Here is a 26,853-nt window from a genome sequence, read left to right as displayed (position 1 = left end):
AAAGATCTGCTTCACAATAATGTACACCCACGTAACACGACTGAACTGAAAATGTACACACGGTGAACTTTATTTTTATCGCAATACAAAACAAAGAAAAGATTCCTGATACAACAGCTGTAACAGAGATAGAAGTTAGTTGAATCAAAATAATACAGATCTACTTTTGATGACCATGGTCACTTCTCTCCCTCCACACACTAACTGGGAAAGCACTACAGTGCTATTTTTCAAAATGCTAATTACAAAATCCTCAACAAATATTTATCGATAACCTACAATGTCCTGAAAATGTGCTCAAAATATATCTAACTATAAAATTAACTACATAATCTTAAGTCCAAAACTTAAAATGATTCTTCTATGGTGTCTCTGTCACAAAAGTCACTTCAAAGAAGAAGCAGAATTATAATGGATCATATTTCATCCCTGAAAAGTAGAGAATAAAAACAGGTCCTATTCTCTTTTAACTACAGTATGAGGAATTGAATAGGACTAGTGGAATAGATTTATAACTGCTTGACAAGAAACAAATATTTTTACACTTTTGTTTTTAACTTTAAAACAAACAATATTGATTCCCACAGAATTCTTTATTATAACATATACATCATCACCACTTATCATTTGATCAACAAGTATATATGGACAGCATATTCCCAGAACACAGGGTTAAAACATCAAACAAAAGAAGCAAAATGTCACCACACACACACACACACACATATACACACACACACACATTTTTAACTAAGATATGTCTTATGTCCAAAGGGTAGTAAGAACTAAGGGATGGAGAGGAGCAAATACAGAAGTTGGAGGAAAGGAGAGTGGAATTTAAAAATGGCCTCCCAAACCACAGAGGACAATGACATTTAAGCAGGGACGATGAGAAGAGCTATCCATACAGATGCTCTGAAGAAAGAGCATCCTTCACTGAGACAAGAACAAATGCTCAGGTGCACAGGTAGACATGTGCCAGACTTGCTCTGCAAACAGTAAGGTGGCCATGCAGCCAGAAGCAGCCAAAGGGAAGCAGGGATACCAAGGTGGAAAGTATGGCCATGCTTGAACCACTGATAGACCATAAGTCTGGGTGAGAAGGGAAATCACCAGCAGGGGACATGCACTGCTTTCAAGGGCATTCTAAAAGGACCCCTTGGTAAGGGACAAGGCAGAAACCTGTGTTACAATGGCACTGCAACTGGAACAAGAAATGACTGTATGCATTCTTACTGAAGAAGAAAGTCACTGAACAATAACTGCACTGACTTCTAGCTGCTCACAGAGGGGTACAGAATAACTTCAGAGAGCTGTTTTAACTGCTAGACAAGCTGCCTTTTCCCCTCAAAAAACAAATGCCAAGCGGAAACAACTGATATTAGTGACAGATGGCCTAGGAAGCATGCTAATCATCTCTTCCTCTAGACTTGCTAAGCTCTCTACAGCCAATCAGTTCACCAGAAAATTCAACCCTGGAACCATTTACTCCCAACGCATACTCCTACAAAGTCTGGGCAGGCACAGCGAGAGACTGGAAATTCAAAGATGGCAATGCACTTTGGACCACCAGAAGCTGCACTTAGCTCCACTCAAGACCTATCATCAGGTCACAGTTATGATTATTGTTACTACGAGAATCCATTCTTCAAGCAAGGATCACAACAAAGGGTTTCAGGTAAAGAATATTACTGAATCCTTAGACAAACTTTTTATGAAAGACAGTGAACAGTTTTACACATCTATAAAATCAAAGCCCTGCAGATCCATACACGAGAAATAAAGTGCTTCTTCCCCGGGCACATAGCATCAAAGAGCCTGCAAACTCCTACTTCCTCACGACAATGACTGCCAGAACATTCAGAGCAAAATTATGAAGCTGATTATACCACTACTATTATCTCAGTCAGGAACTGTCAATTCTGACATCCACCATTATCACAACAGCATTTTAGGAACATAAAGGTCCCACTCCACAATGGCATTGAGATCTGCACATCTGTACAAGGTACGTAAGCAAGCTGGTCCACTGGGCTAAACATCCTGGCACACCTTCCTTTCTGTACAGTCACTCTCAGCCTGACTGTTCTGTTACCTACACATCCACTCTACTTGGAAGATTTTAATAAAAGCTCCTTCTAGTTCATCTTAGAAGTAAAGTAAAAACCATAAGTTACTGAGTGAATGATTCAGGAAAAGTCAAAAATCAAAGCTTTTTCCCTCATCCCATCATAACCCTAGGCCAATATAACTCATTTGTATTTCGAAATTATCTGGGATAAAAAAGAAATTACCAAAGTGTAAATGGCTTCCTGCCAAACTACAGTAAAAGAACAAAATCAAATTTTATAATTGGTCAACAAAGAACTTCATTGCCTCTTTTCTAAATTATACCAAGAACAATCTGAAAGGCAACTAAAGACAAGCCTCCCAGAATGAGCTAATCTGAAGTTGATTAATGCATTTGATTAACACTAAAAAAAATCTTCTGAAAAGTAAAACACAGAATTCTGAATTTACAAAGCCAATTTCTAGTAAGAGCCTTCATTTATTTTCTTGATCTGTCCTTATAAATCCAGCCAGTAAGATAGAACTATAAGAATATTCAGTAAAGATAAGAATACATTTATAAATAATACATTTAACATAAAAATTTGAGGCATCAGGAAGTTAAACGTCTCCAGGTTCTCCTATTAAGGACACTTAATCAGTCCCCTGGTTTCAATCAGAGGACCACATAAATCAATAATAAAAGTACAAGCATTCATAGCTATATGGTATCTTCTGTAGCATTAACCAACTAAGTATCAAAATATAACACAACAAAAACCATGAGGCTAGAGATAATGAGCCTATAAATTCATAGGTTTATTTCTAAAAAAAAAAAAAAACATTTGACTAAACTCAAACTGTGACACAATCTTTAGCAGCAATTGTCACACTAGTCATGTTTTCACACCTAAGCTGGAAAGAACTAGGTGAAGACTCACGCTTCAAGCTCTGAATAAGAAGGTGTGTACCTTCAGACAAGAAATCTTCCTCGTCACATGAATTAGAAAAGTAATTATCATTAGACTGTAAAATTACTGGAAGAAAAAAATGTCTGATATGGCAGGTACAACTTGTGCTTTTCCTCAAACGATGTCTAAAGTTCTCCAAGGGGCACATCGCGGACGGAGCACGGGCCCAAGCCCATCTTCCCTGCACACAAGGGCCCCTGCAGTCTCTGCAGACTCAAGGTTTTTTCTGACCTGATGCAGCTTGAGGAAGACCCAGCCACCCATTCCAACCGTGAAGAAGGCGCCACAGTAACTAGACACAGAATGTACTGTACTGCTTGGTCTGTGCAGCAGAGTTGGCAGACAAGAGCCAGCTGAAGGGAGGGGACCCGGGGTCCTGCCATGCATCAAGACAAGAATTAACGTAGAGCAAATACTAAAACATCTCTAAAGGGAAAGAAAACACTGCCCTGTATTCTTGCTTCATATAACACTTTAAAATTTTTGCAAATAATCAATTTGTCACACAATACAGCAAACTTTGTTCACTATTTAATCTACCGAGATACTGGACGTTTTGCAGATATGTTCCTGGGGCAAAGCTCTAGAATATTCCTAAACATGTTGAAAAAAGTAGGATGATCAAATAATGAAAGTATATGAACAGCAAACTACAGTCACTAAAATGTTCATTAAAACAACTTTTCAGAATCTCAGAGAAAAGCTTAGAAAAAGCAACACACAAGACATTTAAACTATAAAGAAAACTGGTAACTGGGTGCTAATAGCTCATACCTGTAATCCTAGCTACACAGGATTACAGATATCTGAGGATTGTGGCTCAAAGCCAGCCCTGAAAGGCCATGAGACTCTTTATCTCCAATTAATCACCAAAAATCCGGAAATGGAGCTGTGGTTCAAGTGGTTAAGAACTAGTCTTGAGCATAAATGCTCAGGGACTGTACCCAGACCCTGAGTTTGAACCCTAGTACTAGCAGAAAAGAAAGAGAAAGAAGGAAAATGTAAGGACAGAGGGAAGGAAGGGAGGGAACCAAAAGAGAAAGAAAGGAGGAGGAAAATAGGGAAGGAAGGATACAGGTAGAGCTAATAAAATAAAAATGAAAACTAGTCCATAAGAAAAAAGCGCCATGAACTCAAAATATAAATATATATTAAGATAAATATAATATAAATATATATTAAGGACAAAAGGGTACTCTTCATACTATAAGTCCCTTCAAAGTATTAAGAAAAAAAGAGACTCAAGTTCAACCAAACAACTGGAAAAACAATATGGACAAATTCACAGAAAAAGAAACGCAAGAACAACAGCTTCTAATTATAGGAATCTTCAAATACAAACAAGCAGCAAAATGACATCAACCAGTGTCAACACCTCTCAAGACCTGACCAGCTTGTCCCACTGTCCCATTCCACCACCCCTGCTATGATTATCTAAAAGCAAATCTCAAACATCTTATCATTTCCTGTCCGTACTCTCTATCACTGCCCAACAAAAGTAACAATAACTCCTCCCTATCCACCAATAAGTGTTCAAACCTCTCCAACTGTCTCAATGTCCTTTTACATGATGACATGTACTCACCACCAAAGACTAGTCACTGCATCTGGCTGGTGTGTCTTCAGATCTCTTTACCAGTACCATCTCCATATTATTTTCCTTTCCTCCTTTTTATGTCTAGTAAAATTCCTCTCATTTTGAATTTTGCTGATTGTGACCCTATGATGTCAATGCACTGTTTCCTGTTTTTGTTTAATCGTTACTTGAATTATCCTAATCCTGCCCTCAGCCAAAGACTACCAGGAACACACCTGTAGCTGGACAAGGAGAGTTCAATATTCCTTAAGACTAAAGCCTTGGACAAGATTTTTTAAAGCTTTAGACAAAGTTTCTCCAACATGGCCCCTGGGAGTGCAAGTCAATTTCTCAATGTCAGGGCCACTTCTTTCTTTTATACTACTTCACAGAAGGCCCTCTGAGCTGGCCACTGTGTCCTTTCAAAAGGTTTGCAAAGTCTTGGAGATCTTTCTCTTGGCTTTCTAGTGAAAGAGACTCTGAGTTCCTCCTAATCTATAATCAGACACTCTTACAAGAACTGTTGATTTTCTTTTTAGTTGATATGGTATCTGAAGACCAAACTCTGGGCCCTAAGAGCCACAGCTTCCAGAGTGTCACTTATGCCTAGGTTTTCCGGGCATGTTGTTGTATTCCTAAACGTATTCCCAAATAAAACATATGTGCACAAATTTATAACAGTATTCACAAGTACTCCAAAGTATATACTATTTCCCGATGCACCTACACTAAAATGGGTCCATGTTAGGATATAATTTGTGCCAGCTCAAAGTGAGGATTCCATGAGGATGAAAGGTCTATGCTCCCTTCTAGTGAGTCCAGGCAGGCTAGTGTCTACTTCAACCAACAGAGATGGGTGGACGTAATGCGTGACTTCTGAAGCATGTTGTGAAGAGCCAAGGCCTCATGAGCCCACATGGAAGCTAGGCTGCTCCAGTCCTAAATGATACCCATCTTCCACTTCCCAGCCATAGCAGGAGACAATGGGGGGAAGAAGCCCCTATTTGATTTTGTAAATAGGCCATTACAGTGAGAAGCCATCCCCACCAAATGCCCAACCCAGAGAACTCATAATCATGATAAAATGAATCATGTTATTTTGTATCACTGACTTTGAATCAGTGTGTGAGGCTATATTCAATGGTCAAAACTAGTGCATTTGGCAGTAATGGCTAGCTAGAACCAGTTACTTCAAAACAAAAGTCATGTAACAGCATAGTTAAACCTCAGATGCAACGAAGAATAGGAAACTGGAAGGAAGGTGGGAACAGGACATTACCCATGTACATATAAGTTCAAACCAGGCACCTCTACCCAATGGTTCTAGAACTCACAACAGGGGTTGCCTTCAGCGGAAGTAACTACTAGAAAGGGGCAACAGAGTTTCTAGGGTACTAGCAAAGTGACTAGCTACAATCTGCCTGCTAGTTATCACTATGCTTTAAAAAAACAAAAAATCAGCGGGGCACTGATGGCTCACACCTGTAATCCTACTCAGGAGGCTGAGATCTGAGGATCTCGGTTCAAAGCCATCCCCGGCAGGAAAGTCTGTGAGACTCTTATCTCCAATTAACCACCAGGAAACCAGAAGAGGCACTGTGGCTTAAGGGGTAGAGCGCTAGCCTTGAGCTGAAGAGATCAGGGATGGTGCCCAGGCCCAGAGTTCAAGCCCCACAACCAACAAGCACACACAGGTGCAGGCACACACACACACACACACACACACACACACACACACACACACACACACACACACACACACCACTGAGCTAGGTAAGATTTGTACACTAAAAAGAAAACCTGATAGATGAGTGTTGTGGTTCATGCCTTTCATCTTAGCTACTTGCAAGTCTAAGAATGGGAGGATCAAAGCTTGAAGCCAACTTATGTAGAAAGTTCACAAAACCCTTTCTGAACTCATAGCTGGGCTCACTGGTGTGTGCTGAGTCAGAATCATGCATGATGCAAGGCCAGCTGGGATAGAAAGTCTAAGAGACTCCATTTCCCTGCAGGAAAGCTGATCCCAGCAACAAGAAGCCTAAAGCAGCTCAGGCACATGTCGCAGCAGGAAGACCCCATTCTAAAAATAAGCAGTGGAAACAGGGTTGGAGGTGTAGAAGGCAGTTAACAAACCAGCCCTGCAAATACAAAGTCCTGAGTTCAAACCTCAGTACCACAATTGAGATAGATAATAAATGATAGATGTAGACAGACAGACAGACAGACAGACAGACAGTAGAATTTGGTAACCAAATAAATCAAAGTGCACAGGAGAGAAATAAAGGATACTTCCAATTCTTCAGGTGCACAAGTGACTAAGCATTGCCACTGATTCAACAGTTAAATTGTGGGGCAAATAAAGAGAGCAGAAAGCAGTGACCATGCCTTGCACACTTTGCATTCCAACCCTAGCACACTTCTTGACCATCTTTGTAGCTTACAACAGTACTCTTGTTTCATCATACCCCCATGGGCACAGCTTCTTCTTGTCCCACTGTCCCACATTTCTGCCCTGCAGTGTCTGAAACCCTGCAGGCTTTCAGCTTCAATCCTCCTCTCACTCTGCACACACATTTCTTTCCTCCTGTATTTCCCATCTCAGCTAATTGGCATCATCACATATTTGTTCTTTTAAACTAGTAACTTATGATTGACCAAGAATAAGGTTTTCAAAGTATTTTAAAAAGTTGAAGCTAGGGGAGCTGGTGCGGTGGCTCACGCCTGTAATCCTAGCTACTCAGGAGGCTGAGATCTTAGAATCAAGGTTCAAAGCCAGCCCAGGCACAAAAGAACCCGAAATTTATCTCCAATTAGAAATTGGGAAGTGAGGCTTGGCTCAAGGGTAGAGCCATAGCCTTGAGCTGAAGAGCTTAGGAACAATGCCCAGGCCCAGGGGTAGGGTGGTAGCCTTGAGCTGAAGAGCTCAGGGACAGTGCCCAGGCTGAGTTCAAGACCCATGACCCACCCCCCCCCCCCCCCCCGCCAAAAAAAGTTGAAGCTAGGGGCCGGGAGTTTGGCCTAGTGGTAGAGTGCTTGCCTAGCATGCATGTATCCCCAGTATCACATATACAGAAAAAGCCAGAAGTGCTGCTGTGGCTCAGGTGGTAGAGAAGCCCAAGGACAGTGCTCAGGTGCTGAGTTCAGTCTCCAGGACTGACAAAAAAAAAAAAAAAAGTTGAAGCTAGCCAATAAAAAGAAATCTAGCATGGTGAAACATACGTTCTATCCATGACAGCTTCCCAAAATTACTGCAGGGCAACAGCATGAAAAAAATGACTTAAGTACATACACGAATCTATTCACCTCTAGCATGATGTGGTCAACAGAAAGTAGCTATTATTAATAAAAACACAGTATGCATAAAACACAAGATTCTTCACTATACTAACAAAAGAGGGGGTGCTACATCCACAAGAGATGTATTATTTTTTATTCATCAAGCCATGATTTTTAAACCATAGTTTAAAAATGAAAATTTCAAGAGAAAAACCACCAATGTGTTGATCTGACATGTAACTATGGCATGTGATGAATTGGTAATAAACTGGAGATGTTTCAACTCAAGGAGACTGAGCCAGGCGCCAGTGGCTCACTCCCGTAAATCCTAGCTACTCAGGAGGCTGAGATCTGAGGATCACGGTTCAAAGCCACAAAAGACCATGAGACTCTGATCTCCAATTATGCACCAGAAAACCAAAGCAGCGCTGTGGCTCAAGTGGTAGCATTCTAGTCTTGCCCTGAAGAGTTCAGGGACAGTGCCCAGGCCCAGAGTTCAAGTCCCACAATGGACAAAAATAAATAAATAAAAGGAAGAAAGAAAGAAAGACCTTTCTCTCAGCCCTAGACATAGTGAGTTCCCCATCACTGGAATTCCCTATCATTATTCTCCACACAATGCCTGCATAAGGTCCACTAAGTGACTTTCAAGAACAGAAAGGAGCTGAAGAAAGGTACTCTGTTTCAGATAGCACTCAATAGGAAAACTACCTTTAAGAGTGCTAACGTGATGTCAACGTGATGACAATGCTTACAGAACATTTACTGTGGGCCAGACCTTACATAAGCGACTTATGTGCATAATCCATATTTAGTTCTCACAACAACCCTGTATCTCAGGTAGTGATTTGATGCTAAATTAGGCTGCCCTAGTGTTGTACAGCAGTCAATATTTGAACTCAGATCTACTTGACTCGAATTATATATCTCTGCACAAAGGATAAATAGTACATGACTAGCAACGCTTTAATGCTCTACAAGACCCCAAAAAAACACTATTTCAAATATATCAGAACAATGCATAAACAGGTTTATGCTCCTTACAAATCTAGTTGGCTAGAAGAAAGAGGAAAGGATTATTTGAAGTAGTCCTGTGATGTAGGAGAGAACAATTATCCTGACTGTCTCCAATTGCCTACTTCTGTAAGTGCCAGGAAGCTCTTACCTACCCATGGAATCTCAGTCAGAGCTGAGATTAATGATGACATCCCTTTATCCACAGGAGTGAAGGCTCAGGATGGACAGACGTTTGAACGTCCCTGACTGGGAGTCCTGCCCTTAACAAATACACGAGATGCAGATACATGGTTTCTTGGCTGCCTCTACTCACATCCATCTGTCAGGATGGCAGTGTGCCTGCTCACATGTTGGTCAAACTGTCACTAGGGCATAGGTGCCAAGCAATGATAGTTTTAAATGGGCAGCTTGCATAGCACTGTAAGAGCTTACTCTTCCGTAGGGGGAAAAAAATTCCTCTGTGGTTAAGACTGAAGGGCTGCAGTCACAAGTACAATAGAGTCTTGATCAATCTCCACATTTAAACAGAACAACAACAACCCTTTACTACAGTAGCAAAGAACCAAACTGAGGAGTTAAATCAAATTTTAAAAAATACATAAAGGACAAGTGAGTTGTTGCAGTGAGCTTTCACACTGTCAGCCCTGCATTTCTATACATCATCATAAAACCCTCACATAACAAGTCATCTTCCGTGTCTTTATACGGGATGTTACGTTTTCCATGACCCAAGTAAGTATAAAAATGCATTGATTTCTAGCAGTTTGCCTAACACTGTGGAGATTCTTATTCATTACTCGAGTTTTTCTGTTGTTTCGTCTGTCCTGGGGCTTGAACTCTGGGCCTGGCACTGTCCCTGAACTCTTCAGCTCAAGGCTAGCAATCTATCACTCTGAGCCACAGCACCAATTCTGGTTTTCTGGTAGTTAACTGGAGATAAGGATCTCATGGGCTTTCCTGTCTGGGCTGGTTTTGAACCTTGATCCTCAGATCTCAACCTCCTGATTAGCTAAGATTACAGGCGTGAGCCACCCACACCCAGCTAGTTGATTATTTTTTAAACAGCAGAAGTATATTCTACATCAGTGTAAAAATGGACTCCATGTTATCTACTCTCAATATCTGCAAAATGGATTTAAAAAATTAATCTGTACAGGAAAAATCAAAAACTGAAGTGTGTGATGAGAAAACAGAAATACATTTTAAGGTGGGTGCTGGGAGTTCACACTTGTAATCCTAGCTACTCAGGAGCCTAAGATCTGTGGATCACAGTTCAAAGCCAGCATGGGCAAGAAAATCTCTGCACAACTCTTTATATCTCCAGTTAACCACTCTAATACTGAAAGTGGAGCTGTGGCTCAAAGTGGTAGAGCTAGCCTTGAGCAAAAGAGCTCAGGGACAGCACCCAGGTCCCAAGTTCAAGCCCTACAACCAAACAAAACAAAAAGTGCATCACACACACACCACAAATACAAAAATTAAGACCCAAGGGTAGATCTGTATGACTGTTACCTACATACTCCCTGACTGTAAACAAAATGTTCTTTACAGCCGAATTACTATTCTGCCCTTAAGAACTTCTCAGACTGGGGCTGGGGGTGTGGACTAGTGGTAGAATGCTTGCCTAGCATGCACAAAAACCCAGGTTCGATTCCTCAGTACCACATACAGAGGGGGAAAAAAAGCCAGAAATGATGCTGTGGCTCAAGTGGTAGAGCTCTAGCCTTGAGGAAAGCCCAAGGACCGTGCTCAGGCCCTGAGTTCAGTAGTTCAGTTCTCAGAAAAAAAATAAATAAATAACCCTCCCAGACTACTGGCAAGAAACTACTGGCTGGAAACTCCCAAGACTAAAACCCTAATACTACAATTTGCACCATTCACTTTTCTTGCTGTGTCAGAACAGCAGATCCTCAGTTCTCTCTACAGTTCCTAAGTATGGGGTACAAAAGAATACACTCTTTGCCATAGTAAACGATTCTTGTTCCATTAACTTTTCCTCCCTGAACCAATTTATAAATACTTTTTTGTTGTTGTTCCTTTGTTTTAATTAATCATTTTCACTGTTCAATTCTAAGACATTTTCCAGGCTTGAATAAAATATGTGTGTGTGTGTGTGTGTGTGTGTGTGTATATATATATATATATATATATATATATATATATATATTATCCACATCAACAATAGGCCAATGGAAATGACACTTTCTCCCACATGAGGAGCTTGCTGAAAGTTGCATTGCTTTGAAGGAGTCTGAAAGCTCAACAGAATTCTCGATCTCTACAGCTGAAAGTAGTAAAAGTCTGAAATGTACCATAACTACTACTCTGGTTTGTTAAAGGTACCCCAAAAGCCTGTGTTATAGGCTTGATAGCCAGCCTGTGGCACTCCTGATAAAGCCTTTAGGAGGTGAGGCCTGTTTAGCTACTGTTGTACCCTGCCCTTAAAGGGGTGCAGAAAACCCCATCCTTTCTTGGCTTTCTGCTTCCTGGATGCCATGAGATGAGCAGCTGCCCCCATCGTAACTCTCACATGAGATTCTCCCTTGCCACAGTCCCAAAAGCCACAGGGTCAACTAACCATGAACTGAAGCCCCAGACATTAGGAGTTAAAATACCTCTTTCCAAACTCTTACAAGTTGATCATCTCAGACAGGAAAGCTGAACACACACATTCAACTTTGAACATGGTGAAATAATACCACTTTCTGGCAGAACAGTGGAATACAAAGTAATAACTCAAGGGTTATGGTTGTATCCCACTCTTCCTATCAACCTCTTACTGCCGTGTATGTACACCTAACACAATTCCTCTTAAATACCATTTGTTTCCTGCTCAAAAACAGCATCTTCCTAGCCAACACTGAAATGTATTATGTACTCTCTTTAATCTAGCCAGCAATTTCAACAGACCTGAACTAATTATCCTTAAGTTCCACACCCACTTTGTTCACAAAATATCCAGTTCTTATTTATTTTTTTTTTTTGCCAGTCCTGGGCTTGAGCTCAGGGCCTGAGCACTGTCCTTGGATCTTCTCAAGGCTAGAGCTCTACCACTTGAGCCTCAGCCCCACTTCCGGCTTTTTTTCTATGTATGTGGTACCGAGGAATCGAACCCGGGTCTTCATGCATGCTAGGCAAGCACTTTAACCACTAGGCCAAACTCCCGGCCCCCAAAGATGTTTTTTCTCTCTCCAAACTCAAACCACATCATATCTTGATGAACTTGTATTCATATTTACTTAACTATTCTTTCATTTCTTCCTGTGGCATTGTTTACAGTAAAAATGGCAAACTAATGTTTCGATAAAGGTGTAAAAAGCCAAAGGGTAGTATTTCAACAGTTCTGGAATAATTAGACATTCACAAAGGGAAAAGAAAAATAATCAACACCTAAATCTTACATCCTGTGTAAAAATCAACTCCAAAGGGATCACAGATATCAATGTAAGACATAACATCAGAACACTCTTTAGAAAAAAACAAGAGTCCATCTTCCTGACAAAGACTGGGCCCTAAATTTTAAGAGGTACATGCCTTCAAAGTACCTAGGCTTTATCAAATGTCTGTGTTGAGAACCACATTATACGAGAAAGAAAAGACAAGCCAGAGACTGAGTGAATGTACTAACAACTCAGATAGTTGGCAAAGAACTATCCAGAACATATTTTTTTAAGCTCCAAACTCAGCCATAAGAAAACAAACAATTCATAGACAAAATGGGCAAAAGATTTGAACAGACAAATTATCAGAGACAATTAAGTACATGGAAAGATTAGCTATTAGGAATATACACATCAAACCGACCACTACCCACAAGAATAAAACCAGTACCAAATGGCAGCAACACAGAGAAACTGGATCTCTCATAGAGTGATGATGGGACTGTAAAATGTCGCTACACTGGAAGTTTGGCAGTTTCCTAAGTTAAACATACACTTACCACACAACCCAACAGTTACACTCCTAGGCATTTATCCGAGAAGAAATAGAAACATGCATCACACAAAAACCTGAAAATGAATACTCGCAGAAGCTTTATTTGTAATCACCAAACAGTAGAAACAACCCACATGTCCTTCAGTGGGTGGATGATTACAAATCATTGTACAGCCAGCAGTACAGTGGATGAACACTGTACAACCACTGAAACTAGATAGGGCCAATGTCAGTTGTTAGTATGTGCGTGTATGTATGTATGTATGTATGTATGTATGTATGTATACCACCTTTTGTCACCCACATACACTCTGCAGCCATCACCACAATCAGGCTACAAGACTGATCCATTACCTGAAAGTAACTCAGCCCCAGCCCATAAACACTACTCTGTTCCCATTCCAAAGTCATCTTAAGAATGTAGTAACTAGAACCATTAGACCGACATGTTGTGTGTATATGCTGTTCCTGGGGCTTGAACTCAGGGGCTGGGCACTGCCCTTGAGATTTCTTGCTCAAGGGTAGCACTCTACCACTTGAGCCACAGTCTACTTGCAGCTTTCTGGCAGTTTAACTGAAAGAAAATCTCACACTCTCCTGTCTCTTCAAACTGTGTTCCTCAGGCCTCAGTGTCCTGAGCAGCAAGGGCTCTAGGTGTGGAAATAAGCTCTTACACGTTCAGCAGATGAGGGGCCGACCCTTTTTTTAAAACTGTCTCACTGACTTCAACAGTGTTTTTTCTTCTGGTTTCATCTTAAGCTCTCAGAGGAACTTACAAGAAACCAACCAAAATCACAGTTCACTTTTTAATGATGTGGAATCAATTTTGCTCGTGATAATACTGAATTCTTTGCTCAGAGTTGTTTCTGTGTGGAATGAAAGCTATTGAAATTATTTTAAAGAAGGAGATTGATAGCAGGGGTGATACAAGACTGAAACATATTGTATATGGGTGGAAATATAAGTATGCCCCCTATAACCTATGTCAGCTAATGTGGGAATAGGGGTATAAAGAGGAACAAAAATAAAATAAAAACCTGAAATAAAGCTATAATTATCTTGGCTGTAAGATTTTTAACTTCATGCTTTAAAAAAAAACTTAGAAAAAAACTGACAATTATATGATGTAGTCTCTTTTGGGTTCTTAAAACCAGGAGCTAAGTGTAAAACAGATAAATGTGCTGGCATGCAAACAGCAGCTAGACAGCCAATCCACAAAGAGAAAATTAACGCAGATTCTACAACTTCCTAAATTAGTCTTCCATTCCTTTTAAAATTCCCTATTTCCTACACTTCATCAATGGTAAAGTTGGTGCTTTGACACATACACTGACTGCTGGTAGGCTGTGCATAAGGGAAGTCAAAAAGAATAATCCAAATTAATATGAAACAAAGGAAACAAGAAAATAGCAAGCATAGAGCTAGCACGATTCCTGGTCAAGGGTAGGTGCAGTGACTTCTGAACGAATGAATCAATTTCTTCTCACTGAAAAATTATCTGGGCAAACATGTTTAAAAAAAAAAACAACTCTACAAAAATATTCTCCTGTGCTATTCAGTTACCAATGAGTCTCAGAAACCATCAAGACCAATTTTCTGAAAGCCTCACTCACTCTCCCTTGCATTTAATCCCCATTAGGCTCGCTGCCTGATACATGGAGATGAGAGCATTTGCACATTTGCATAAGTCCAGGATTCATCCTGCTTCATTCCACTTACAGTCAATTTCAAAGCTTTGTTTCATTTCCAAGTTTCACTTTTCAAATAAGAACTATTTTTCCAGTTTCATCGTTCAAATCAAAGTTCTATTCATAGTACATATATATGTATGTACATATATGTATATACTAAGGGACTCCTTTAGGGAAAAAATATAATTGTCAAAATTAAAACCCTGCTTTTTTTTTTCCTTTTCTAGACATCTGGGCCATGCATTTATTTACTATTTTACATTAGTTCTCAAACTTTAAGAAAAAAAAAAAGGCTGGCCTATTTCCTTTAAGAAATTTAATTTTAGGGTCTATCAACATCTTGAATTGCATTACTGTTATTTTTAAAATATACATTTGCATACTGGAATAAAACTTAGCACAAACCTTCCATATAACCATTTCCTGGGCACTTCACTAACTTCCTCTATGCCAGGCTTTATGGGTAACACATCCCTCCATTAATCTCATTTGTTTAACAAATACACTCATAATTTTTGCAGCACTGAGCCCAAAAAGAATTCGTCACACTATGGGACTGGACTGGATGGACTGGACACCAGAGCTGTCCTAGGTCAGTAAGGCCGAACACCTGCTCATTTAGGAAACTCGACCTGCATTACCCTACCAACAGGGCACAGGAATGGGCAAGAAACATGAACTATCTGCAAAGGCATCGGCACAGAGCGCGACTGCTGTCTGCAGAGCTGGCGCTGCCTGCCTTCCCTTCTGCAGGAAGGTGAGCATGATCTTATCTGACCAGAAACGCAATTCCAACGGTCGACTCACTTCTTCCATCCAGTGCACTGCCCAGCACGGCCAGGACACGTGCTGGGGGGCTCACACCTGAAATCCCAGCTACTCGGGAGGCTAAGACCTGAGCATCACAGCTTGAAGCCAGCGTGGGCAGGAAAGTCGTGTAAGAGATTCATTATCCACAAAAAAACAAAAACCAAGCTGCAAGTGGAGCTGTGGCTCCATTGGTGGGCCAGCAGCCCTGAGCAAGAGAGCTCAGGGACAGCGCACATACACTGACACACGCGCGCGCGCGCGCACACACGAACGTGCACACGCGCACGCGCGCGCACGCGTCCATTTATTCTGAAATCTCAAAATTGCATTCTGGTCTGCTTTTGTGTAGCTTTTCTGCCCTACGCTTTGCAACAGACGGGGCGAAGCTTCCCACTTGGAAGCTTCAAAGCAGACATCTCGGAGAGCGTCTTCACCAGTCCGCCGGGACCTAGCCGGGCTCCTCCCCGACACAGCGCGTCAAGGCGGGGACCTGATGGGGCAGGGGATGAGCGGTCTGCAAGGCGCTCTTAGAAAACGGGGACGCACGGACGGACGGAGCGCAATCTCCGTGGGAACTGGTCCGTCCGTCCCTTCGTCTGTCTCCCCTTGACCTTGGAGCTATTGGTCAAACTGAGCTAAATGGATCGGCCTGTTTTCGGAGGGAACCGCGGCGGCGGCGGCGGCGGCGGCGGCGCCCCTGACGACGGCTGGGTCGGTCGGGAGGAGCGGCCGGGCGGCCGGCGGCTCGAGGGCGGCTCGAGGGCGGCTCGAGGGCCGGGGCCGGAGGAAGCGCCGAACGTGGGCACGCGCGCGGCTCGGCCTCCAGGCAGCGCCCGCGAGGCTCACCGGGCGGGTGGGGGGAGGCCGGCCGGTGCTGCTCCGCGCAGGGCAGGTCGGGGCCACGGCCTCCTCCTCGGGGTCCTCCAGGACCGCCAGGCCGCCGCCCCGCCCGCAGACCGCGGGCGAAGGCCCCTCTTCAAGGAATGACTTCAAGAACGGACCCCCCGCGAGGCGGCGGCCGCCCCGCAGCGACGCGGACCAGCCCAAGGCCCCCGGAGGCGGCGGCGGGGGCCGGAAGGCCGGCCTAACCCTAGAGTGGACTGCGGCGACCCGGAGGAACCGCGACTGCGGCCTGAACCTGCAGGGGCTCTGGGGCCAGATCGGGCAGTCATGGTACGGGCCGGAAGAACGCGTGACGGTGCGGGGCCGCCTGACCCTCAAGGGTCGCCTGGTCATGCGGGGCCTCATGTCCCTGCGGGGCCGCCTGACCCTGCGGGGACCGCGAGGACGGCCCTGGACACTGTGGCGCCCGGTGAGGCCGGCCCGGGAGGGCCGGACGAGGAGGAGGAGCAGCGGCCGCCCAGGCCCACGCCGGCTGCTCCAGAAGCCGCCGCTCCAGAAACCGCAGCTCCAGAAGCCGCCGCTCCAGAAACCGCAGCTCCAGAAGCCGCCGCTCCAGAGGCCGTCGCTCCAGAGGCCGCCGCTCCAGAAGCCGGCCCCCGCGCTCGGCCCGGCGAGCCAGCCCCGCTCGAGCCGCCTCCGGCCCCCGCAGGCTGCAGCAGACCGGCAGACGGCGGCCCAGCAGGCCCAGCCCGAAGTTCGCGCAGCCAAGGCCCGGCCCCCGCAGGCTGCAGCAGACCGGCCGGCTCCCGCCCAGTACGAGCTCCATGTGGTCAGCGTCCGGCCCGCCCAGGCTGCGTCAGACCCACCACCTTCCACCACCTCCCAAGGCAGCGCCGTCGGCGTCCAGCCCGCCCAGGCTGCCGCCCAGTACGAACTTCGCGCCATCAGCGTCCGGCCCGCCCAGGCTGGAGAACACCCACCGCCTTCCACCCAGCACGAACCTCGCCCCGTCAGCGTCCACACCACCGAGGGTGCGCAAACCCCGCGGCCTCCCCTCCAGTATGAACTTCACGCGGTCAGCTTCCGGCCTGTCCAGGCTGCACAAGGCCCGTCGCCTTCCGCCCAGGCCCAACCTCGCGTGGCCGGCAGCCAGACCATCCAGGCTGCAGAAGACCTGTCGCCTTCCGCCCAGTCCCAACCTCGAGTGGCCGGCAGCCGGACCATCCAGGCTGCGGAAGACCTGTCGCCTTCCGCCCAGTCCCAACCTCGAGTGGCCGGCAGCCGGACCATCCAGGCTGCGGAAGACCTGTCGCCTTCCGCCCAGTCCCAACCTCGAGTGGCCGGCAGCCGGACCATCCAGGCTGCGGAAGACCTGTCGCCTTCCGCCCAGTCCCAACCTCGAGTGGCCGGCAGCCGGACCATCCAGGCTGCGGAAGACCTGTCGCCTTCCGCCCAGTCCCAACCTCGAGTGGCCGGCAGCCGGACCATCCAGGCTGCGGAAGACCTGTCGCCTTCCGCCCAGTCCCAACCTCGAGTGGCCGGCAGCCGGACCATCCAGGCTGCGGAAGACCTGTCGCCTTCCGCCCAGTCCCAACCTCGAGTGGCCGGCAGCCGGACCATCCAGGCTGCGGAAGACCTGTCGCCTTCCGCCCAGTCCCAACCTCGAGTGGCCGGCAGCCGGACCATCCAGGCTGCGGAAGACCTGTCGCCTTCCGCCCAGTCCCAACCTCGCGTGGCCGGCAGCCGGACCATCCAGGCTGTGGAAGACCTGTCGCCTTCCGCCCAGTCCCAACCTCGCGTGGCCGGCAGCCGGACCATCCAGGCTGCAGAAGACCTGTCGCCTTCCGCCCAGTCCCAACCTCGCGTGGCCGGCAGCCGGACCATCCAGGCTGCAGAAGACCTGTCGCCTTCCGCCCAGTCCCAACCTCGCGTGGCCGGCAGCCGGACCATCCAGGCTGCAGAAGACCTGTCGCCTTCCACCCAGTCCCAACCTGAAGTGGCCGGCAGCCGGACCACCCAGGCTGCGGAAGACCCATCGCCTTCCGCCCAGTCCCAACCTCGCGTGGCCGGCAGCCAGACCATCCAGGCTGCGGAAAACCTGTTGTCTTCGGCCCAGTCCCAACCTCGTGTAGCCGGCAGCCGGACCATCCAGGCTGCGGAAGACCTGTCGCCTTCCGCCCAGTCCCAACCTCGGGTGGCCGGCAGCCAGACCATCCAGGCTGCAGAAGACCCGTCGCCTTCCGCCCAGTCCCAACCTCGAGTAGCCGGCAGCCGGACCATCCAGGCTGCAGAAGACCCGTCGCCTTCCGCCCAGTCCCAACCTCGAGTAGCCGGCAGCCGGACCATCCAGGCTGCAGAAGACCCGTCGCCTTCCGCCCAGTCCCAACCTCGAGTAGCCGGCAGCCGGACCATCCAGGCTGCAGAAGACCCGTCGCCTTCCCCACAGTTCCAACCTCGCATGGCGGGCAGCCGGACCATCCAGGCTGCAGAAGACCCGTCGCCTTCCGCCCAGTACGAACCACCACGCACGGCCCACAACCAGACCAACCAGGCTGCAGAAGACCGGTCGCCTTCCGCACAGTCGCCTTTCGCACAGTTCCAACCTCGCGTGGCCGGCAGCATCCAGGCTGCAGAAGACCCGTCGCCTTCCACCCAGGATGAAGTTGGAGGGGCTCATAGCCGGACCATCCAGGCTGCAGAAGACCGGTCGCCTTCCACCCACTTCGAACCACACACAGCCCGCAACCAGACCAACCAGGCTGCAGAAGACCCATCGCCTTCCGACCAGGACAAACCTAGCGCAGTCAGCGTCCGGCCTACCCAGATTGTAGAAGACCAGGCACCTTCCACCCAGTATGAAGTTGGCAGGGCTCATAGCCGGACCATCCAGGCTGCAGAAGACCCGTTGTCTTCCACCCAGTACAAACTTCACGGAGTCCGCAGCCAGACCAACCTGGCTGAAGACCAGCAGCCTTCCGCCCAGGACAAACCTCGCGTAGGCCTCAGCCGGACCATCCAGGCTACAGAAGACCAGCAGCCTTCCGCCCAGGACGAACCTCGCGTAGGCCTCAGCCGGACCATCCAGGCTGCAGAAGACCAGCAGCCTTTCGCCCACTACGATCCTCACGTGGCCCACAGGTGGACCATCCAGACTACAGAAGACCAGCTACCTTCCACCGAGGATGAACCTCGCATGGCCCACAGGTGGACCATCCAGACTACAGAAGACCAGCTACCTTCCACCGAGGACGAACCTCGCGTGGCCCGCAGCTGGACCATCCAGGCTACAGAAGACCAGCTACCTTCTGCCCAGCACGAACCTCGCACGGCCCACAGCTGGACCATCCAGGCTGCAGAAGACCCATCACCTTCCGCCCAGTATGAACCTCACAAGGCCCACACCCAGCCCGCCCAGGCTGCAGAAGACTCATCACCTTCCGCCCAGTACAAACATCACGTGGCCCACAGCTGGACCATCCAGGCTACAAAAGACCAGCTACCTTCTGCCCAGTACAAACATCGCATGACGCGCAGCTGGACCGCCCAGACTACGGAAGACCCATCACCTTCTGCCCAGTACGAACATCGCATGGCTCGCAGCTGGACCACCCAGGCTGCAGAAGACCCATCACCTTCCACCCAGTACGAACCTCGCAAGGCCCACACCCAGCCCGCCCAGGCTGCAGAAGACTCGTCACCTTCCGCCCAGTACAAACATCGCGTGGCCCACAGCTGGACCGCCCAGGCTGCAGAAGACCCATCACCATCCGCCCAGTATGAATCTCGCTCGGCCCGCAGCTGGACCACCCAGGCTGCAGAAGACCCATTGTCGCCTTCCGCCCAGTATGAACCTCGCGTGACCCACAGCCAGCCTGCCCAGGCTTCATTAGACCAGTCGCCTTCCGCCCTGTACGAACATCGCGTGGCCCACAGCTGGACCGCCCAGGCTGCAGAAGACCCATCCCCTTCCGCCCAGTACGAACCTGGCCCAGCCCACAGCTGGACCACCCAGGCTGCAGAAGACCCATCCCCTTCCCCCCAGTATGAACCTGGCCCGGCCCACAGCTGGACCACCCAGGCTGCAGAAGACTCATTGTCGCCTTCCGCCCTGTACGAACCTCGCGTGGCCCACAGCCTGCCTGCCCAGGCTTCATTAGACCAGTCGCCTTCCACCCAGTACGAACATCGCGTGGTCCGCAGCTGGACTGCCCAGGCTGCAGAAGACCCATCCCCTTCCGCCCAGTACAAACATCGTGTGGCCCACAGCTGGACCACCCAGGCTGCAGAAGACCCATCACCTTCCGCCCAGTACGAACCTCGCACAGCCCACAGCTGGACCGCCCAGGCTGCAGACGACCCGTTGTCACCTTCTGCCCAGTACAAACATCACGTGGCTCGCAGCTGGACCACCCAGGCTGCAGAAGACCCATTGTCGCCTTCCGCCCAGTATGAACCTCGCATGACCCACAGCCAGCCTGCCCAGGCTTCATTAGACCAGTCGCCTTCCGCCCAGTATGAACATCGCGTGGCCCGCAGCTGGACTGCCCAGGCTGCAGAAGACCCATCACCTTCCTCCCAGTACGAACATCGTGTGGCCCGCAGCTGGACCGCCCAGGCTGCAGAAGACCCGTCACCTTCCGCCCAGTACAAACATCGCACGGCCCACAGCTGGACCGCCCAGGCTGCAGAAGACCCATCACCTTCCGCCCAGTACGAACATCGCGTGGCCCGCAGCTGGACCGCCCAGGTTGCAGAAGACCGGTCACCTTCCGCCCAGTACAAACATCGCACGGCCCACAGCTGGACCGCCCAGGCTGCAGAAGACCGGCCGCCTTCCGCCCAGTACGAACATCGCGTGGCCCGCAGCTGGACCGCCCAGGCTGCAGAAGACCCATCACCTTCCGCCCAGTACGAACATCACGTGGCCCGCAGCTGGACCGCTCAGGCTGCAGAAGACCCATCCCCTTCCGCCCAGTACAAACATCGCAAGGCCCACAGCTGGACCACCCACGCTGCAGAAGACCCATCACCTTCCGCCCAGTACAAACATCGTGTGGCCCACAGCTGGACCACCCAGGCTGCAGAAGACCCATCACCTTCCGCCCAGTACGAACCTCGCACAGCCCACAGCTGGACCGCCCAGGCTGCAGAAGACCCGTTGTCGCCTTCTGCCCAGTACAAACATCACGTGGCTCGCAGCTGGACCATCCAGGCTGCAGAAGACCCGTCGTCGCCTTCTGCCCAGTACGAACCTCGCGTGGCCCACAGCCAGCCTGCCCAGGCTTCATTAGACCAGTCGCCTTCCGCCCAGTACGAACATCGCGTGGCCCGCAGCTGGACTGCCCAGGCTGCAGAAGACCCATCACCTTCCGCCCAGTACGAACATCGTGTAGCCCGCAGCTGGACCGCCCAGGCTGAATTAGACCTGTTGCCTTCCGCCCAGTACGAACCTCGCACGGCCCACAGCTGGACCACCCAAGCTGCAGAAGACCCATCACCTTCTGCCCAGTACAAACATCGCACGGCCCGCAGCTGGACCGCCCAGGCTGCAGAAGACCCATCACCTTCCGCCCAGTACGAACATCGCGTGGCCCACAGCTGGACCGCCCAGGCTGCAGAAGACCCATCACCTTCCACCCAGTACGAACATCAGGTGGCCCGCAGCTGGACCGCCCAGGCTGCAGAAGACCGGCCGCCTTCCGCCAAGTACGAACATCGCGTGGCTCGCAGCTGGACCACCCAGGCTGCAGAAGACCCATCGTCGCCTTCCACCCAGTATGAACCTCTCATGGCCCATAAACAGCCTGCCCAGGCTTCATTAGACCCGGCGCCTTCCACCCAGTATGAACATCGCGTGGCCCGCAGCTGGACCGCCCAGGCTGCAGAAGACCCATCACCTTCCACCCAGTACAAACATCGCACAGCCCACAGCTGGACCTCCCAGGCTGCAGAAGACCCATCGCCTTCCGCCCAGTACAAACATCGCACGGCCCACAGCTGGACCGCCCAGGCTTCATTAGACCAGTCGCCTTCCACCCAGTACGTACATCGCATGGCCCGCAGCTGGACCGCTCAGGCTGCAGAAGACCCATCACCTTCAGCCCAGTACAAACATCGCACGGCCCACAGCTGGACCGCCCAGGCTGCAGAAGACCCATCACCTTCCGCCCAGTACAAACATCGCACGGCCCACAGCTGGACCGCCCAGGCTGCAGAAGACCGGCCGCCTTCCGCCCAGTACGAACATCGCATGGTCCACAGCTGGACCACCCAGGCTGCAGAAGACCCGTCACCTTCTGCCCAGTACGAACCTCGCGTGGCCCACAGCCTGCCTGCCCAGGCTTCATTAGACCAGTCGCCTTCCGCCCAGTACGAACATCGAGTGGCCCGCAGCTGGACTGCCCAGGCTGCAGAAGACCCATCGCCTTCCGCCCAGTACAAACATCGCACGGCCCACAGCTGGACCGCCCAGGCTGCAGAAGACCCATCGCCTTCCGCCCAGTACAAACATCGCACGGCCCGCAGCTGGACCGCGCAGGCTGCAGAAGACCCATCGCCTTCCGCCCAGTACAAACATCGCACGGCCCGCAGCTGGACCGCCCAGGCTGCAGAAGACCCATCGCCTTCCGCCCAGTACGAACATCGCACGGCCCGCAGCTGGACCGCCCAGGCTGCAGAAGACCCATCGCCTTCCGCCCAGTACGAACATCGCACGGCCCGCAGCTGGACCGCCCAGGCTGCAGAAGACCCATCGCCTTCCGCCCAGTACGAACATCGCACGGCCCGCAGCTGGACAGCCCAGGCTGCAGAAGACCCATCGCCTTCCGCCCTGTACGAACATCGCACGGCCCGCAGCTGGACCGCCCAGGCTGCAGAAGACCCGCCGCCTTTCGCCCTGTACGAACCTCGCCCGGCCGGCTTCCCTCCTACCCAGGCTGGAGAAGACCCGTCGCCTTCCGCCCTGTACGAACCTCGCGCGGCCCGCAGCCAGCCCGCCCAGGCTTCATTAGACCCGTCGCCTTCCGCCCAGTACGAACATCGCGTGGCCCGCAGCTGGACTGCCCAGGCTGCAGAAGACCCGCCGCCTTCCGCCCTGTACGAACCTCGCGCGGCCGGCTTCCCTCCTACCCAGGCTGGAGAAGACCCGTCGCCTTCCGCCCAGTACGAACTTCCCGCCGCTTCCACCGACTCCCAACCTTACGGCGACGCCGGCTCCCCCCACACCCTCCAGTAAGGAGCCTTCCTATTGGCTCTGAGGCACAGGGGAGGCGGGACGAACGGAAAGCGACCGGACGGAGCTGTGCGTCCCCGGCACCTCCCAAGGCATGTCGGGAGCTGCGGCGCCTGCGCCCGGTGCCTGCTGGGAAATAGAGTCTTTGAGCGGCAAAGTAAGTTACTGTCCTTTTGGCCCCGATGGCTTCTGGGAAATGTAGTTTTACAGCCTGGCTCCACCCTTCAGACTACGTCCATGCCATAGAAACTGAAGTGAATATCGTGTGTTGAGTGGCTTGATCCGTTAAAATGTTCCCAGGTTCAGAGCTGACCTAACCCCCTGTAGTATTTTAACTGTAATTCTCTTATACCAGTTTGCTTTGTATTTATTATCACTTGTGAATTTCTATTACCCATGAGACCGTAAGCTTACTGTGGACTGGGACACTATTCTAGATTAAAAATCACAAAGCTCTTAAGGTTATAAGTTAAATCACCTACACCGATGTTCTTAAATCACTTACACCTTCCGAAGCCCTGGAATAAGCCTTAACTGGATGTTTGTAGAGACTTTACAGGCTTCTGATTACCAAGGCAAGATATTTTTGTGTGATTTTCCTAAAGTGGATCTCCCCAAAATTGTGCACATTTCAGTCCCCATAAAAACCTCAATCTCCCTGTCCATTGGACAGGGCTGTTTTCTGTCCTGTGTCTTATGCTGTCCCTCCAGACACCCTTCCTGTTCCCCCAAGCCAGGAGGCTGACCTCTACAAAAGATCCCTACTTCATAACTTCTGTTTGGGCCTCCTTTGAGTTTGCAGTGAGTAACACGAGCCCCTTCTTTGTGCATGAGGTCAAGAGATGAAAACACACTGACAGCCACTGAGCCTCCAGTTTCTGCCCCATCCCTAGTCGCTCCCAACATACACCTTTGTGAACAGTTACCTTGCAAATTTCAACCTTCTTCATATGAACCTGTTTCTCCTGTGTCATCTGTTTTCTGTCAAGACCCTGCTGAAAACACAGCCCAAGGTGAGCACTTGATGAATAGTTGTCAACCAAGTGATCTCAAGATTCACATATCCCATGAGTGCAGAATTCCCAGGAAGACTTTGTGGCCAGAATTCATTGAGTGAAAAAAAATGGGAGGGGGGAGTAGAGAGAATGAATGTACAATATTCGCGTGTGCAGGCACACTAAGACTTGGAATGGGATTTATCTGTTACAATGTGACCATGTCCCCCTGACCCTAGTAGAAGACCTGCAGAAGGAAAGTCACTGCTTTCATGCTGGGTTGATGTCCTACCAGTGCAGAACACAGAAGGACACGGGCCCAGGCTCCTGTCATGGAGACCACAAGTCTGAGTGCTGTAGGTGGAGAAGCATTGCTGGGACTTAGGACACCCTCAGCAAAGTTTTATCAAACAACACCAGAGTTGCACAGAAGATTGACTGGTCAATAACAAGGAACTAGGAAGAAAAGAGAAAAGAAGGAGTTCACAATATAATCCAGCCAAATATTAGAAACACTGATCCAGTCCAAACATATGTTTACCAAGCACTTCCTGTAAGTCAGGGACTGGACTCAACTACAGGGATTCTAATTTAACTGTCATTTGGGGAGACCTTAAGTAGGCACTGTACTTTTTGCATACACATTATCTCCCCAGTTCTGAGAGGGAAGAAAACAGATCAAGTAATGTAAGTGATTCTGGCCCCCTGGATGTATTTCTAAATGTTCTTTCCATACAGGGCCTCAGGAGATGAGGACAGTTCTTGTAAAGAAAGTTTCAGCACAGAGAGAGAAACTTGTGCACTGTTATAACCAATACTGAGATTCCTGGGTAAGGGATCAGAAGGCTAAAGCAGAGTGACTTCAAGTGCTCCAGCAAGGGGTGACCAACCAGAACTCTCTAGATGTAGGATCTGCCTTGGCTTTGCCCACATAATGAGGTCTTGAAGTGCCATTTTTATTTCTGGAAGCCTCTTCAACATTTTATGTTAGCATAAAGGTCTGGAAAACCAACAGAGAGTAAAGGCATTTGGGAAATGTGGGGAGATGGGCATGTTCTCCAGTGTGGCAGAACTTCCAATCGTGAAGTCAAATAAACAGAGTTATGAGAAGCCTGAGCGTCCACCATGAGTCAGGTATTGAATTCTTACCCTGGTTTCCATTTGTACAAGGGGAACAATTACCCTACAAGCAATTTGCCTCTTCAGATGTATGTGGAGCCATCTTGGTGTCCCAAGGAAATGGTACCTCCAGAGAAGACAGAAGAGGGAAGTAAAGAGCAGGATATCTTCCAAGGTCTCCTGAATGCCTGTCTCCAGGGGACACTCCCACAGTCCTTTTACTGTTATGCCTCTACCATGTGTGGGTACCATGTCCTCAATACATTGTTTTTATTATTATGAAGGTGATATACAGAGACGTTACAATTTGGTAAGTCAGGTAATGAGTACCTTTCTTTCTGGACAAAGTCACCCCTTCCCTTACTTTCTCCCAATTTTCCTCTCCCACGCCCACCCACAAGGTATGTAGTTCATTTTCAACAGTCTTGTGAGTACCACTGCTGCATCTGTTCATCTTTAGCCTCAATGCATTACCTGACAGAGATCCAGGCAGTAGGGATTCTATCTCACTCAAGCTTGCATGTAGGTAATAGCTCAGTGACCAGGTCAATGCATGAGCATCTATCTGCTAAGGTCACCCTGTTAGTCACCAACAGATCTAGCTGCTCCACATCCATTGCTGACAATCACAGCTGCTGGTGTTGAGAAATGTGATGAGGTCAGGGCCAAGAGAAGGCCAGTACTTCTGCAGTGTTCTAACACATGCCTGCTAGCCCAGGCCTTCAGAGATTTCATAGGCAATCAACTCTATGAAATCCCTCAATGCATGCTAGAAGACCTAGAGTATTTATACTGTTCCTTGGTAAACTTTGATACAGGAGAGAGGCTGGCCTCGATAAATGCAATTGCTCATCAGTTCTAAAATTCAAACTGCTGGGAGCTCATGTGTCACACCTATCCTCCTAGCGACTTAGGAAGCAGAGATCTTAGGATCACAGTTTGAAGCCAGACTAGGCAGGAAAGTCCATGAAACACATACCTCTATTAACCAGCAAAATGCCCGAAGTAGAGATGTGGCTCAAGTGGTAGAGTAGCAGACTTGAGCCAAAAATGCCAAGCAGAAACAGGTGTACCCATGCACCCAGACAAGCAACTAAAATACAAGCTCTTCACATTTTAATCCTTCTGAAATCCAGTCATATCTTGTGATCCATGCCTCTTGTAACTGGCAGTGAGTTTATTGTCTTTGTAGTGAGAAAGATAAGCTGTGTGATAATGTGATAGGACATAGTTTTATGAATAAACTAGAACTTAGTTCTAGAACATCCTTCTGACCCTTCATTGCTCTGGGACCTAGTATAATTATTAACCTTTGTGATTCCTAGCCCCTCATCCATAA

At 48.7% G+C, this 26,853-nt stretch overlaps 2 protein-coding genes across 2 annotated transcripts in view; one reads left to right on the top strand and one right to left on the bottom strand.

Moving 5' to 3' along the window:
- Vrk1 (VRK serine/threonine kinase 1) overlaps window positions 1-23,367 on the bottom strand; it is an 82,038-nt gene extending 58,671 nt beyond the window's left edge. Inside the window, exon 1 of the mRNA XM_090344802.1 lies at window positions 23,273-23,367. The gene's annotated coding sequence lies outside the window, so the exon portion shown is untranslated. The remainder of the gene's footprint in view (window positions 1-23,272) is intronic.
- Window positions 15,191-25,518, top strand: LOC150054893 (uncharacterized). The gene is made up of 5 exons (XM_090344151.1): window positions 15,191-15,273; window positions 15,702-15,838; window positions 15,988-16,124; window positions 16,282-24,413; window positions 25,134-25,518. The coding sequence occupies exons 1-4, from the start codon at window positions 15,191-15,193 to the stop codon at window positions 23,401-23,403; spliced, it is 7,479 nt and encodes a 2,492-aa protein (XP_090200277.1). The 3' UTR covers window positions 23,404-24,413; window positions 25,134-25,518.
- Window positions 25,519-26,853: the final 1,335 nt, after the last annotated feature.

The sequence above is a fragment of the Megascapheus bottae genome, chromosome 14, assembly GCF_031878675.1.
Source record: "Megascapheus bottae isolate mThoBot1 chromosome 14, mThoBot2.hap1, whole genome shotgun sequence".
Classification (NCBI taxonomy): Eukaryota; Metazoa; Chordata; class Mammalia; order Rodentia; family Geomyidae; genus Megascapheus; species Megascapheus bottae.
This window is presented reverse-complemented; position numbering and strand designations above follow the sequence as displayed.